Raw genomic sequence first — 13,728 nt, 5'->3', positions numbered from 1 at the left:
TGCACAAAAAGAAAAACAGACAGGACAAGAGTTTTATTGAACATAAATCAAATTAACGCCACCTTTTTACCCAAAGTTAACGTAAAGGACAAATAGGGAATCTATCACTCAGATGGAATAGAATAAATATAAAAGGCAACATAATAAGTAGGGTCAATGTTTGGCTCTTCAAGACACATTACCAGTTGAATGCATTTATACAACCGTGGGGTCTAATCTTGATTGGTTAAAACCACATTCCACAGGTAAAATTCCATGCAATACCATTGGAGGGGCGTTATGCATTACATTGGTCTTTTATAATCAAACTATACAATTAAATATATACGGTTGTAGTCGAGAACATTGCATTTGGTTAATTCATGATTCAATTGCACTGTGAATGAGCACTTTGCAATCATTATTGGTATGGATAACTGAGTATTTGTAATCATTATACTGTATAAGAAGGCTATATTGTCTCATAAATAAAGAGCAGTGGCGTAAACAAGTTAGAAAAACTAAATTAAGATGCATGATTAAAGAAACACAATGCACAGTATTTTTCAAATAGAATTCCCATGAATCCTCTTCCCAATAGGGAAAAATGTAAAAACACTGTGCCGAAACAGAGTTAGTGCTTTTTTTGGATATCCTATCCCACTCCTTCCTTCCCTCCCTCAGCAATTAATCTTCTGACATGTGATGAGATACTCAGGGTAAGCCTGTGTGTCGTTGAAGATAACAAACAGAGAGGGGTTGTCCATCTTATCTGCCACGCTGTCGTATCTGAGGGGTATCTCAGAGCTCTCCTTCAGAGGAGCAGTCTTCATGGAGTGACTGCCCTGAGTGTAGTCCCCAGTAAGCACCTTGGTCACAAACACAAACTTGTGTCCGTCTGCATTGGGGGGAGAATACTGATCCTGGACAGACAGGGCTGAGTTCAGAGCAAAGTAGACCCCCTGACCATAAACAGTGGCTGCAAAGAGAAACCAAAACAAGAGACTAAATTATTACAGAGAGAGAGACAGGCCAAATTAGTAAAGTATAACCCTTGACCGTAGACAATGGCTGCAGAGAGACCAGGATATAGAAGAGGCCACATGATTACAAGTCTACATGAAAACAATGCTAAAATGAAGTGAAATGGAAAAAAAGCTGATGAACTACTGTGAGACACAAAAAAAAAACTATAATTAGAAAAGCCTTACCATTCTTTCCACAGAAGCTTCTGTTGAAGCCATGAACGCAGATCTCTTTCACGCTGGTCTCACTTGTGCCGTGGTACAGCGTACGCTCCACTTCTGGGTCATTGGCACTCTGATTTATACTAGCCTTCTTCAGTCTATACTGGTTGTAAAGGAGCCTATTCATCAGCTTCTCAACCTGGGAAATGCGATTAACAGAGGAATGGCTTCTGACGTCACTGATACAGCACAAAGTTAATGGTTAGTTGCTGTTGACATTGATAGATCCTACATACCTTAATGATTTTGATTCTGTTGTGGTACTCATGTATGGAGTCGTAGAAGTCTTTCACAACATCCTGAAACTCATCAGAATCCTCATTCACTCTGGACGTTTCAGGCAGGTTGGACAGTAGACTGTAGTCCTCATCTGAAAAACAGTGCAACATATTGTAGCAATATAAGTGTGATATAGCATGACGGAAAACGGTGCAACATATTGTAGCAATATAAGTGTGATATAGCATGACGGAAAACGGTGCAACATATTGTAGCAATATAAGTGCGATATAGCATGACAGAAAACGGTGCAACATTAAATAGCTTTGTTAAGATATTGCGTCAGTAATTAAATTGCATCTCACAAATGTAATTGTTATTTACCAAAAAATAAATAACATGATTATAGGCTCACATACAGTATTTGCTAAGTTCTTTACCTTGTATATCTGAGTACAAGTCTTCTGAGCTCAGCATCTTCCTGGAGATGGTTACGGACTTCCCAGAGGCCACGTTGTACTCCTGCATCTTCTCAAAGTTGATGATGTGCGGCAGGTTGTTGAGCAGGATGTCGATCTTTTTCTGCCTCATCTTCCAGGCGTTCTCCATAAACACTGTCGCCTCCGGAGCGTACGCGGTCTCTGTCCCTGACGACGCTGGGTCGTGCCACAGCCATTGCACCGTCCGCAGGATGTCGGCGTCTGACGTCGTCGTGGATATCCTCCTCAGCAGGAGCTTCATGTCCGGCATCGCCCCGGTAACGAAGTCTTTGAACCCGGAGATGGTTGCCGTGGTTCCCTGGATGGTGACCTCCACGGCATGTTTCCTCTTGATGAAGTCCAGACACCTCCTGATTGGTTGATTGAATTTATTTGTAAATATAAAAACATTTGCTTGCGGGCACCAATATTGCAAATTCCATATGATATCTTTTAATATTGATATGAGCAAGGCATATCGTATCGTAATCTAGGTTTATTCTTAACCTACACCATTCTGTAAAAAGCATACAGCATGCAGGCATAAAACAGATATTTTCACAGGCTCAAGTTACCATAGTTAATTGCCTGCTGATGGGCATCCCATGTTTTTTATTTTATTTTTAATTTCACCTTTATTTAACCAGGTAGGCTAGTTGAGAACATGTTCTCATTTACAAATGCGACCTGGCCAAGAATAAAGCAAAGCAGTTCGACATATAAAACACAGAGTTACACATGGAATAAACAAACATACAGTCAATAATACAGTAGAAAAAGTATATATACAGTGTGTGCAAATGACTTAAGGGAGGTAAAGGCAATAAATATGCCATGGTGGCGAAATAATAACAATATACCAATTAAACACTGGAGTGATTGATGTGCAGAAGATGAATGTGCAAGTAGAGACACTGGTGTGCAAAGGAACAAGATAAATAAATAAATACATTATGGGGATGGGATAGTTGGATGGGCTATTTACAGATGCGCTATGTACAGGTACAGTGATCTGTGAGCTGCTCTGACAGCTGGTGCTTAAAGCTAGTGAGGGAGATATGAGTCTCCAGCTTCAGTGATTTTTGCAATTCGTTCCAGTCATTGGCAGCAGAGAACTGGAATGAAAGGCGGCCAAAGGAGGAATTGGCTTTGGGGATGACTTGTGAGATATACCTGCTGGAGTGCGTGCTACGGGTGGTTGCTGCTATGGTGACCAGTGAGCTGAGATAAGGCAGGGTTACCTAGCAGAGACTTGTAGATGACCTGGAGCCAGTGGGTTTGGCGACGAGTATGAAGCGAGGGCCAGCCAACGAGAGCGTACAGGTCGCAATGGTGGGTAGTATATTGGGCATTAGTAACAAAACGGATGGCACTGTGATAAAAAATTGGATGCAGTCTGAGTAGAGTGTTGGAGGCTGTTTTGTAAATGACATCGCCGAAGTCGGGGACCGGTAGGATGGTCAGTTTTACGAGGGTATGTTTGGCAGCATGAGTGAAGGATGCTTTGTTGCAAAATAGGAAGCCGATTCTAGATTTAATTTTGGATTGGAGATGCTTAATGTGAGTCTGGAAGGAGAGTTTACAGTCTAACCAGACACCTAGGTATTTGTAGTTGTCCACATATTCGAAGTCAGAACCGTCCAGAGTAGCGATGCTGGACGGGCGGGCAGGTGCGTGCAGCGATCGGTTGAAGAGCATGCATTTAGTTTTACTTGCATTTAAGAGCAGTTGGAGGCAACGGAAGGAGATTTGAATGGGATTGAAGCTCGTCTGGAGGGTAGTTAGTGTCCAAAGAAGGGACAGAAGAATGCAGAATGGTGTTGTCTGCGTCGAGGTGGATCAGAGAATCACCAGCAGCAAGAGCGACATCATTGATGTATACAGAGAAGAGAGTCGGTCCAAGAATTGAACCCTGTGGCACCCTCATAGAGACTGCCAGAGGTACAGACAACAGGCCCTCCGATTTCACACACTGAACTCTATCTGAGAAGTAGTTGGTGAACCAGGCAAGGCAGTCATTTGAGAAACCAAGGCTGTTGAGTCTGCCGATAAGAATATGGTGATTGACAGAGTCCAAAGCCTTGGCCAGGTCGATGAATATAGCTGCACAGTAGTGTCTCTTATCGATGGCGGTTATGATATCATTTAGGACCTTGAGCGTGGCTGAGGTGCACCCATGACCAGCTCGGGAACCAGATTGCATAGCGGAGAAGGTACGGTGGGATTCAAAATGGTCGGTAATCTGTTTGTTAACTTGGCTTTCAAAGACCTTAGAAAAGCAGGGTAGGATAGATATAGGTCTGTAACAGTTTGGGTCTAGAGTGTCTCCACTTTGGGGATCTCAGACGACACGAAAGAGAGGTTGAACAGGCTAGTAATAGGGGTTGCAACAATACTTTTAGAAAGAGAGGATCCAGATTGTCTAGCCCGGCTGATTTGTAGGGGTCCAGATTTTGCAGCTCTTTCAGGACATCAGCTATCTGGATTTGGGTGAAGGAGAAATGGGGGAGGCTTGGAGAGTTGCTTTGGGGGGTGCCGGGCTGTTGACCGTGTTAGGGGTAGCCAGGTGGAAAGCATGGCCAGCAGTTTCTGTTGAAAAAGCTAGTCTTAGCTTTTCTAACTGCCTGTGTATATTGGTTCCTAACTTCCCTGAAAAGTTGCATATCACGGGGGCTATTCAATGCTAATGCAGTTCGCCACAAGATGTTTTTATGCTGGTCAATGGCAGTCAGTCAGAGTGAACCAAGGGCTATATCCTGTTCTTGGTTCAAATTTTTTGAATGGAGCATGCTTATTGAAGATGGTGAGGAAGGCACTTTCAAAACAGTTAGGTAGGTTTATACCATCAGAACACACCTGTCCCAATGGACAATCAGCAAGCACTTGTCTGGACTTCAAATATAAGTAAACATTCACAAAGAAATTTCTACGAACCAATTTAATATTGAATGGAAAAACTGCAACTGATATCGATATACATTTACCGACATGGAAAATGTATATCGATATCAGTTGCCCATCACTATAAAAAAAAATGCACAATGTACACACAGACACGTACCTGTGATATTGAGACAGGATCCTCAGGCTGCGGTGCTCTAGCTTCTCCTCATGCTTCCTCAGAGTGACCTTCTTGTTCAGGGCAATGTCCACTCTGATCAGGTCACAACTGTAGCCAGCGAACACAAAGATTGTTGCCGTGTTGGCTGACTGGATGGCCTCCTGCAGAGACACCTGGACAGCCTGATCGAGGTGCAAGCCAGCAGCAGGGAGGGAAGAGGTAGCCATGGCACCACCATCATGTTGAGTCATCTTCGTCATCTTCTTGGACAGCTCCAGAACCTTCTGCAGCTCCTCCTCCTCGGTCAGGGACCTCTTTGTGGTCTCCATGGAGTACTGGATGGCCAGGGACATCTGGGCCTCCTCATCCAGGGTAGAGGAGAGTTGCGTGGCCCAGGACAGCCCTCCATCCTGGGCAACCAGAGGAGCAAGAGCACCCTCATCATCACTACCCCCTCCCTCCACTAGCGGCTCTGTAGCCTGCTCCTCCATATCAGTGCTGTCTCTGTCTGGGCCCTGGTCGGTGCTGAGGGCAATGGGTTCCCCGGCCGTATACAGATCCTCCTCAATGTCAGTGGTTCTGGTCAGACTAGAGAGGCCACAGTCCACCACCTCATCTATGGCTGAGAACAGCCTCTTTGCCTCCTCTAGAAGACCTGGGATCAGTGCATATGTTTTCAGTGATTGCAAAACAACAATGCCAATAGAATAACTCCCTTCTGGCCACTGTGCTTCCATATACTCTTCATTGTCTAGGTTGGGTACAACACTGACAATTTATGTAAAATGTTTTTTTCAAATACATGTGATCGCTATGAGAATAATGAAAGTATGTACCTATGTCTGGAGCTGAGAGGTCGTTGGAAGTCTGGTTAGTATGAGTCAGAACTGATGTGGAAGCCTGTAAGGAACCATCTGAGGACCTTCTCTGGAAGCTCTGATGGGATGTCATATTCCATGCAGCCTCAAAGATGTCCTGTAGGGAGATCACAAAGCTAGAATACACCAGAGACATACTGTATATAGACAAACAGAAATATATATATATATATATATATATAAATACACACACATATATATATTGGACAGAGGAGGTTGGTCGGGGGAGCTATAGGAGGATGGGCTCATTGGAATGGCTGGAATGGAATAAATGAAACGGCTTGATACAGTTCTGTGAATTCCATTCCAGCATTACAATGAACCCATCCTCCTATAGCTCCTCCCACCAGCCTCCTATGATCTATGAAATAAACCATTTGCCTAACTATGCTTATCCAAACAATGTAGTTCATGGCTCAGAAAACAAATTGCATTATACATCCATGTGTAGATCTTTATCATTCGGCAACCTCATTTGTCAAGTGAATTAGTAATGATAGTAAAAGCATCGATAATACAGTCTATATTAATATTGTCATCATTGGGCCAGCTACCTCGTTCTCCAGGGGTTCCCAGTGCACCTTCTCCATGTTGATGTAGACCTGGAACTTGGCCTGCATCTCCCTGAGGATGCTAGTCCCCTCTCCCTCCTGGATGAGGAACCGCGCCACGCCCGGTTCGTTCACTGTGATGGTTCTGGTCACGATGGACGACACCACACCCCTCAGAACCTCATCAGCCATTTGACACGCCCCTGCGTTGCCTTGGATCTACCAATCACAGACATGACGAGTATGAAACGCTGTATAAGACCATTATTCACAAAGACATTGGATACCCTTTTCACACTAGTGTGCCAAACTCAACCGTACTGTTCTGGCTCAGATATTTGATTTTAACAATGTCCACTCCAGCACGTGTAACCAGGCCAACCCAGTACAGCTCAGCTTGACTCGGTTGTGTGAAAAGGGTATGAGAGGATTACTGCATATACTGTGAATTAATTTAGATAATGCAAGGGAATATTTTTATGATATTTCAAAAAGGTAAAACACCTACTCGGAGTCCACAGATGCCATGTGCGTCCAGAGGGAAGATAGACACCTGGTCCATATCAGCCAGTAGCTGATGATGGTGGGTCTGGATGTACTTCAACATGCCTGGCTCCATAGAGATGATAGCCTCTGTTTCAATGGGTGTACTGAGGAACTCCACTATCTTAGCCTGCTTCTCCTCCTCCAACCCTCTCAGAGTCAGGACATCTATCTGTCCCCTCTCTGACACCTTAGCAGAGCAGAGACCCAGAGACTGGAGGAAGCCAGTCCACTCCTGGGCATACAGCATACACTCATACTCTCTGTCCACAGGGATACTGAAGTCAGACAGCAGGGTCTTCAGCAAGCTACACGCCTGGCTCACCAAGCTGAAAGACAGAGACGTTACCACAACAACGCAGTCCGACACTGTGTACATGGACGGCAGTCCCTTGTCCTTCAACGTCTGCAGCAGCTTGTCTTTCACTTCCTGTTTGGCCAGAAAGTGGGCCTTCTCGAGGTCAAAGGTGAGATGAGCCTGGGCCACACCCCCAAGGAACTCCAACATAGCGTTCTTCAGCTGCTCCAGCCCCAGCCGGTCAGACCCGGCCATGTGGACCCCGTCTTCCCTGATCTGGACGCTACAAGCTGGGTGGGCCAGCTGAAGGCTCTGGAGCAGGGGACTGAGCTGGAGCAGCGCGAGTTTCACTGGGTCAGGGACGGGGATGTGGCTCGACATGGGCTCTGGGATCGATGTTAGGTCCTCCATGCCTCCCTGGGCTGCTGTTGCCTGGGACACAGGGTGGGACAGCAGGGGGACCAGGGGCTCAGCGGTAACCTGATGGGAGGACTGAGAATGGTCACTGGTACTGGCTGCAGGGAGAGAACCAGTCTGCGATTGCCCACCACTTTCTGTCTGCAGTGTGTTCGTTGTGTTACTATCGGATGTTCCACTCAGAGAGGTCAGGGGAACGGTCAGAGGTGAGGAGGAGTCCTCTGATTGGAGGAAGGAGAAGTAAGGCCTGACCATCAGATCCGTCTTCTCGAGTTTGTGTGATTGTTTAAGGACACGTTCCACTGCTGTTAGATGTAATAAGGAAGGGAATAAAACACATTCAACAGCTACATAGAACTTGCATGCTTTATAGCCATCAAATTCAAATTTGGATCTCGAAGCCAGTTCCAGTACATTCTTCCCTTCTTATCAGGGACTGATTTAGACCTGGGATACCAAGTGGGTGCAATTAATTATCAGGTAGAAGAGAGCACCAGCAGTACTCCAGACCCTCATGGTGGCATTTGAATACCCCTTCTTTATAGCTTTTATGTTTCATTAACATACTACAACATTAGTACTTTAAAATGGATACAACAGCTACAACAGAAATGCTTGTATACAAAATGTACAAAGTCCTTTTTTTCTACAGTAGAAAACATAACTTACATTCAAAAAGAGACATTCGGTAGAGACACAGTACATTAAAAACATATAAGTCTATGTTCAAAACTTACAGTCAAAGTCCAGGAAGGAGACCCTGGCAACCCCTTCTGAGATGATGGTGACTTCCTTAACTCCACCGCCCCCACCCCGTTGGCTCTCCAGGTACAGACTGAGCATGTCTGCTGTGATGCTGGGGTGCAGGTTCTCCACTAAGATGGAATCAGTCTGATCTATCTGTTCCAGAACAATCTGCGCTCCATCTAGAGGCTTCTTAGAAATCTTTGTGAAAAGCTTCTGGAAGTCTGTGCATGCAAAATAAGGAAGAATACACACATTAACTATACTGTATGCAAAAGCAGAGCCACTTAAAATACATTCAGAATTATATTGTTTGCCAAATCATTTCAATTACTTAAAATCTATGGTTTTAACTAGGCCTTTAGTGACGGTTAGAAGCATTTGATTTTGCAATGGCATAAGCCTACATTATTTTGGATTTGTGTGCCCATGAGAACAGTTTCACGGTGAAACATAATGAAATGTTACCTAGGCATTGTTACACTTCTAGTGCGTGTTCCGAGATCGCCACGATCCATGATTTGTACAGGGTTTAAGTTCAATGTTTTCATTCAATTGTTAAATGCTTACCAGTGGCAAACAACGCTGTCAAATGTCATTAATGTAAGGAAAGAAAAGGTAGTGTTTTATGTCACACAATCTGGGAAGACTCCAAGCATTAACTCATGAATTATGGACAACTCATGAACGAGGGTATACCTTCAGGCTGATTCAAATAATGGATTTGATTGAATGTAGGCTACCTATTCTGCATGTGTTCAGGTGTTTAAAACTGCCTTGTCTGAGAGGGTAGTCTACCGGCAGTGGTGTAGACATAGTGGTGCGTCGTTTACCCATCCTTTAAATTAAAATAAATAAATAAATAAAATGCATTGAAAGTATAGGGAGCGTAACTTTTTCCACCGCAACCAATTTACCCACCTACTTTTTTTTTTTAAACACTACATCTATTTGAACTTCATTTTAATACACATTGTAGCCTAGTCTAGTAATTTGACTGTGTGTTAAGGTGACCATCACATTTTTCCCGGAACAGTTTCAGGCCATTTCAAGTGTCCCAACTTTTCTGGCTACAAAAAAAGTATTTTTGTCAGCAAGACGCATAAATTTATGTCAGCCTAATCGATGGCAATCGCTGAATGTCATTAAGAACACTTTTCTGTCGTTTTGAAAGAGATGTATATTTCCAGTCATCAAATGCCACGAGTATACATCCAGTTGGAATGCTGGAATAATTTTGAAGTGGACGAACATGCCTACTTTTTGAAATTATTTGTTTGGCAATCAGGTGAAAATATGACTTGCTGTGTTCATGCCACATTAAAAGGTAATACATTTTTACCATTTAAAGTATGTCTTTATTATTAGGCCTAGAAAATAATGTTGTGCAAGTGCATGCACTCGATACAGACACCCCCTAAATGTCATGGTGTAAATTGAACTCTGCGTGTCTGTTTGTGATACTACAACATCAAAGAAGTTACTGCAAACAAACTGTTTTTTTCCCCTTCTGACATTGCACACACGATGGAAGAGCACAATATGTCCTACGATGTTTTTACAACGCTGCACGACATTCCTCAGCACGCCAACAAAAACAAGAGTGGTGGGGCGGCTTGTGATTCCGTTTCCCCCTACTGTGAATTCCATCTTTGAACTTGATAGGAAAACCCCTAACCTTTATTGAAGGCCTGACGGAAGTGTACTAGGAACAGGTCCCTGCCAGGTGAGGGGTACAGAGTGTAATCGTCTATGTCCATCCCCATCATGTTCTCTACATACAGCTCCACCAGCTCCTGACTGGTGGTTGGGTTAACCCCCCGCAGCAACAGTCTCCATGGATCCTTACACGCCGGCTTCCTCACGATCAACTCAGCGTTGTGCAGGACATGGGGTCCTTTAGACAGGACCCTTGCTGCAACTGTCAATCAAACACAGATATAATCAGAATGCTATGGATGGTAATAGAATAATTGTTTTTGGTACAATAGCATCATTAAATTTGTGGACCACAGGAATAATAGCTGTTGCTAAGACATCAGCTAATGGGGATCCAGATAAAGAATGATTCATGAGGATGTTGTGTAGGTACATAGGACATTTATTAGCCTTCAACATTATATCAGATTACAAGAATTACACAGACGGAATCCATTCTTACCCTCTGCCTCTTCAAACAGTAATATGGCCCGGCTCCCTTCCAGCTCCACAGACACCAGACTACCTCCTCCAGAACGACGCTTGTTCTCAAAGTACAAATACAGGAGCTCATCCTCCACCTCCTCAGGTACCCCCAGTACCTCCACTGTCCGGTTCTCTTGGCTTTCAACAGACATCCTGACACACACACACACACACACACACACACACACACACACACACACACACACACACACACACACACACACACACACACACACATATAATCCATGGGATTGATTGACAATCTTTACAACTTTTATCTTGGCTTTCTAACGGTGAAGAGAATAGACTACTATATTGCAAAGCACAAGGTGAAAGTAAGAATCAAAGCCAACAGACAGGGCCTAGTGTGAGCACACCTGCAGCCAACTAACTGTGTATTGGTTACAAAATATGTCCTATTTGGCTGCAAAAATAGAGTTAAGTTATTGACTTAAACACAAATAAATCGCTGAATATAATACAATGTGGGGGATTTTTAGTACATTAGTTCTCATTTTCGAAGAAATAGAAACCATCTTCGACGTACAACAACGCAAGCAGCACGAAAGGCAAATGACACAATTGCATAATAAAAAGGAATAATAACTCTCGCTGGGTATAAATATAAACTCGTCCAGTTAGTTATCGGGTGATTTTTTTAAACACACTTTTATTTGCAGTTTGTCAGGAAAACGTACCTTATATATAAGCATTCTCAGATCATGACGCACGGAAATGTTTTCACTAGCGACTTCCTGGTTGTTCCGCATGCCACCGGGTATCGGCGCTTTTGCGCCAGCTACAGGATTTAGGCATTTACAGTAGCAAGGCCACTTGAGTATTTTATTTTATTTTAATTTAACCTTTATTTAACTAGCCAAGTCGGTTAATAACAGATTCGTATTTACAATGATGACCTACCCCGGCCAAACCCGGATGACGCTGGGCCAAATGTGCGCTGCCATATGAGACTCCCAATAACAGCCGGATGTGATACAGCCTGGATTCGAACCAGGAACTGTAGACCGCTGCGCCACTCGGGAGTAAGTAGGCCTAATTAGTTAGAATATCATAATTGGTTTAATATGCAAGTATTAATGGAACATTAATGGAGGGGGAGAGAGTTAGAGGACGCTGATGATTCTAGCTGGGTCATGTAGTTGCATGTAGTTGCAATGTAGTTCTACACTATAATTTGTAGCCTAATGTATGTATGTATGTTTATACCTTGATCCTTCAACAAGACAGTCTCAGGAGAGCAAAGATGATATTGTCATTATGCTCTTGTGAAGCAGAGCCATTGGCAAATACTACAGTTTATCCATTAGGGTTTCCCAAACTCGGTCCTTGGGCCCCACCTCCCCGGGTGCACGTTTTGGTTTTTCCCTATCATTAGACTGATTCACGCTTTGATGATTTGAATCAGCTCTGTAGTGCTAGGGCAAAAACTAAAATGTGCTCCCAGGGGGGCCCCTGGACCGAGTTTGGGAAACCCTGCACGAGATGATAGTGCCCTCTAATGTAGGGTTTCCCAAAGTCGGTCGTGTGTGTGTTTTTAAATACGTGGAGCATGTTATTATCACTGATATTGAATTCATTGACCATTAATAATAATACTCATACATGGTGTTACTGGTCTCCTTTTTAAACAAATATTTATTAAAATGAAACATGTTACAGGGTCTCAAAACTTGTAATGTAAAACATGGGAATAGCTCAATCGCAAACGCCTTGTGTCCTCTCTCCTCGTCTCCTTCTCAAAACCCATTGGAGGAAAAGGTCAGAGGGGCGGGACCTCTGTTTTCTTATCCAATGGATTTTGAGAAGGAGATGAGGAGAGAGAATGTGAGGAGTATGCAATTGAGATCTTCCCCATGGCTCAAAAAATGTATGGGGGGACTTGAGTAAAAGTCTAAAAGTATTTGGTTTTAAATATACTTAAGTATCAAAAGTAAAAGTACAAGTAATTTCAAATTCCTTATATTAAGCAAACCAGGCAGCACTCTTTTCTTGTTTTTTACATTTGCAGATAGCCAGGGTCACACTCCAACACTCAGACATTATTTACTGAGTCCGCCAGATCAGAGGCAGTAGGGATCTACTCTTGATAAATGCGGGAATTTAACCATTTTCCTGTCCTGCTAAGCATTCAAAATGTAACGATTAATTGTGGGTGTCATGGAAATTGTATGGAGTAAAAAAGTACATACTTTTCATTAGGAATGTAATGAAGTAAAATTAGTGTTGTCAAAAATATAAATAGTAAAGTATAGATACCCCAAAAAACTACTTAAGTTGTACTTTAAAGTATTTTTACTTGAGTACTTTACACCACTGGTTCTAGGTCACTACAGTTTCCCATCATCATTAAAGGTCTGATACATCTCTCTGTATCAGAGTCCAACTAGTGGAGATGTTTTTGAGAAGCCTGTAACATCTGAAAAGCCTGTCATAAATAATAATACTGTATTTGGTCATGAGTAATTGCAGAGCTGTCATGAGCAGCAGCTCCAGAATTGTAATGTACTGTACATGTTAAATCATTTATCAAAGAATATTGCACTGCTCGCTCACAAGAATAACAAAGGAACTTTGGACCTGCTTTATCTGGTCAAATGAATATCATGGATAAGGCACTTAATTACCCCCAAAAATTGACACCCTTCTGTTTTATGGGTTTACGACTGTACATGGTGGCTAAATGTGAATATGAAATAGTTTTGTTTCAGTCATCTATATAAATCAACCAGCATCAGCTCTGTATCAAAACCATACCCACTGGGCACACATCATTTCAATGTGGACAATTGGGTAATATTTGGTTGAGACGTTGATCAATGAGATTACAACCTATATTCACTCGCTCAAAAAGACAGCCGAAAGGTTGTTGAATTCCCAATGTGTTATCACTATGCTTTCAACTGTCTAAAAGCACAAGTAAATTCCAACGGAAAAACAATGTCTAGTTTTTGTTTGGTTGAATGGTCACCTACAGTACCTTCAGAAAGTATTCACACCCCTTGACTATTTCCACGTTTTGTTACAAAGTGGGATTAAAATTGATTTGTCATTTTTTTGGTCAACAATCTACACAATAAATACATTTATGGGAAATAAAACAGGCATCT

At 42.9% G+C, this 13,728-nt stretch overlaps 1 protein-coding gene across 1 annotated transcript; it reads right to left on the bottom strand.

Moving 5' to 3' along the window:
* Positions 1-17: 17 nt before the first annotated feature.
* Positions 18-11,541, bottom strand: parp10 (poly(ADP-ribose) polymerase family member 10). The gene is made up of 12 exons (XM_021560309.3): positions 11,299-11,541; positions 10,578-10,753; positions 10,095-10,337; positions 8,410-8,640; positions 6,923-7,977; positions 6,418-6,633; positions 5,822-5,960; positions 4,986-5,640; positions 1,886-2,295; positions 1,463-1,596; positions 1,191-1,365; positions 18-958 (listed from the first exon to the last, which is right to left on the bottom strand). The coding sequence occupies exons 2-12, from the start codon at positions 10,750-10,752 to the stop codon at positions 660-662; spliced, it is 3,732 nt and encodes a 1,243-aa protein (XP_021415984.3). The 5' UTR covers position 10,753; positions 11,299-11,541; the 3' UTR covers positions 18-659.
* Between the last annotated feature and the right edge of the window lie 2,187 nt (positions 11,542-13,728).

The sequence above is a fragment of the Oncorhynchus mykiss genome, chromosome 30 (assembly GCF_057628025.1).
Source record: "Oncorhynchus mykiss isolate SJ-2025 chromosome 30, ASM5762802v1, whole genome shotgun sequence".
In the NCBI taxonomy this organism is placed as follows: domain Eukaryota; kingdom Metazoa; phylum Chordata; class Actinopteri; order Salmoniformes; family Salmonidae; genus Oncorhynchus; species Oncorhynchus mykiss.
The sequence above is the reverse complement of the archived record's forward strand: the minus strand, read 5'-3'. Positions and strand labels throughout refer to the sequence as shown.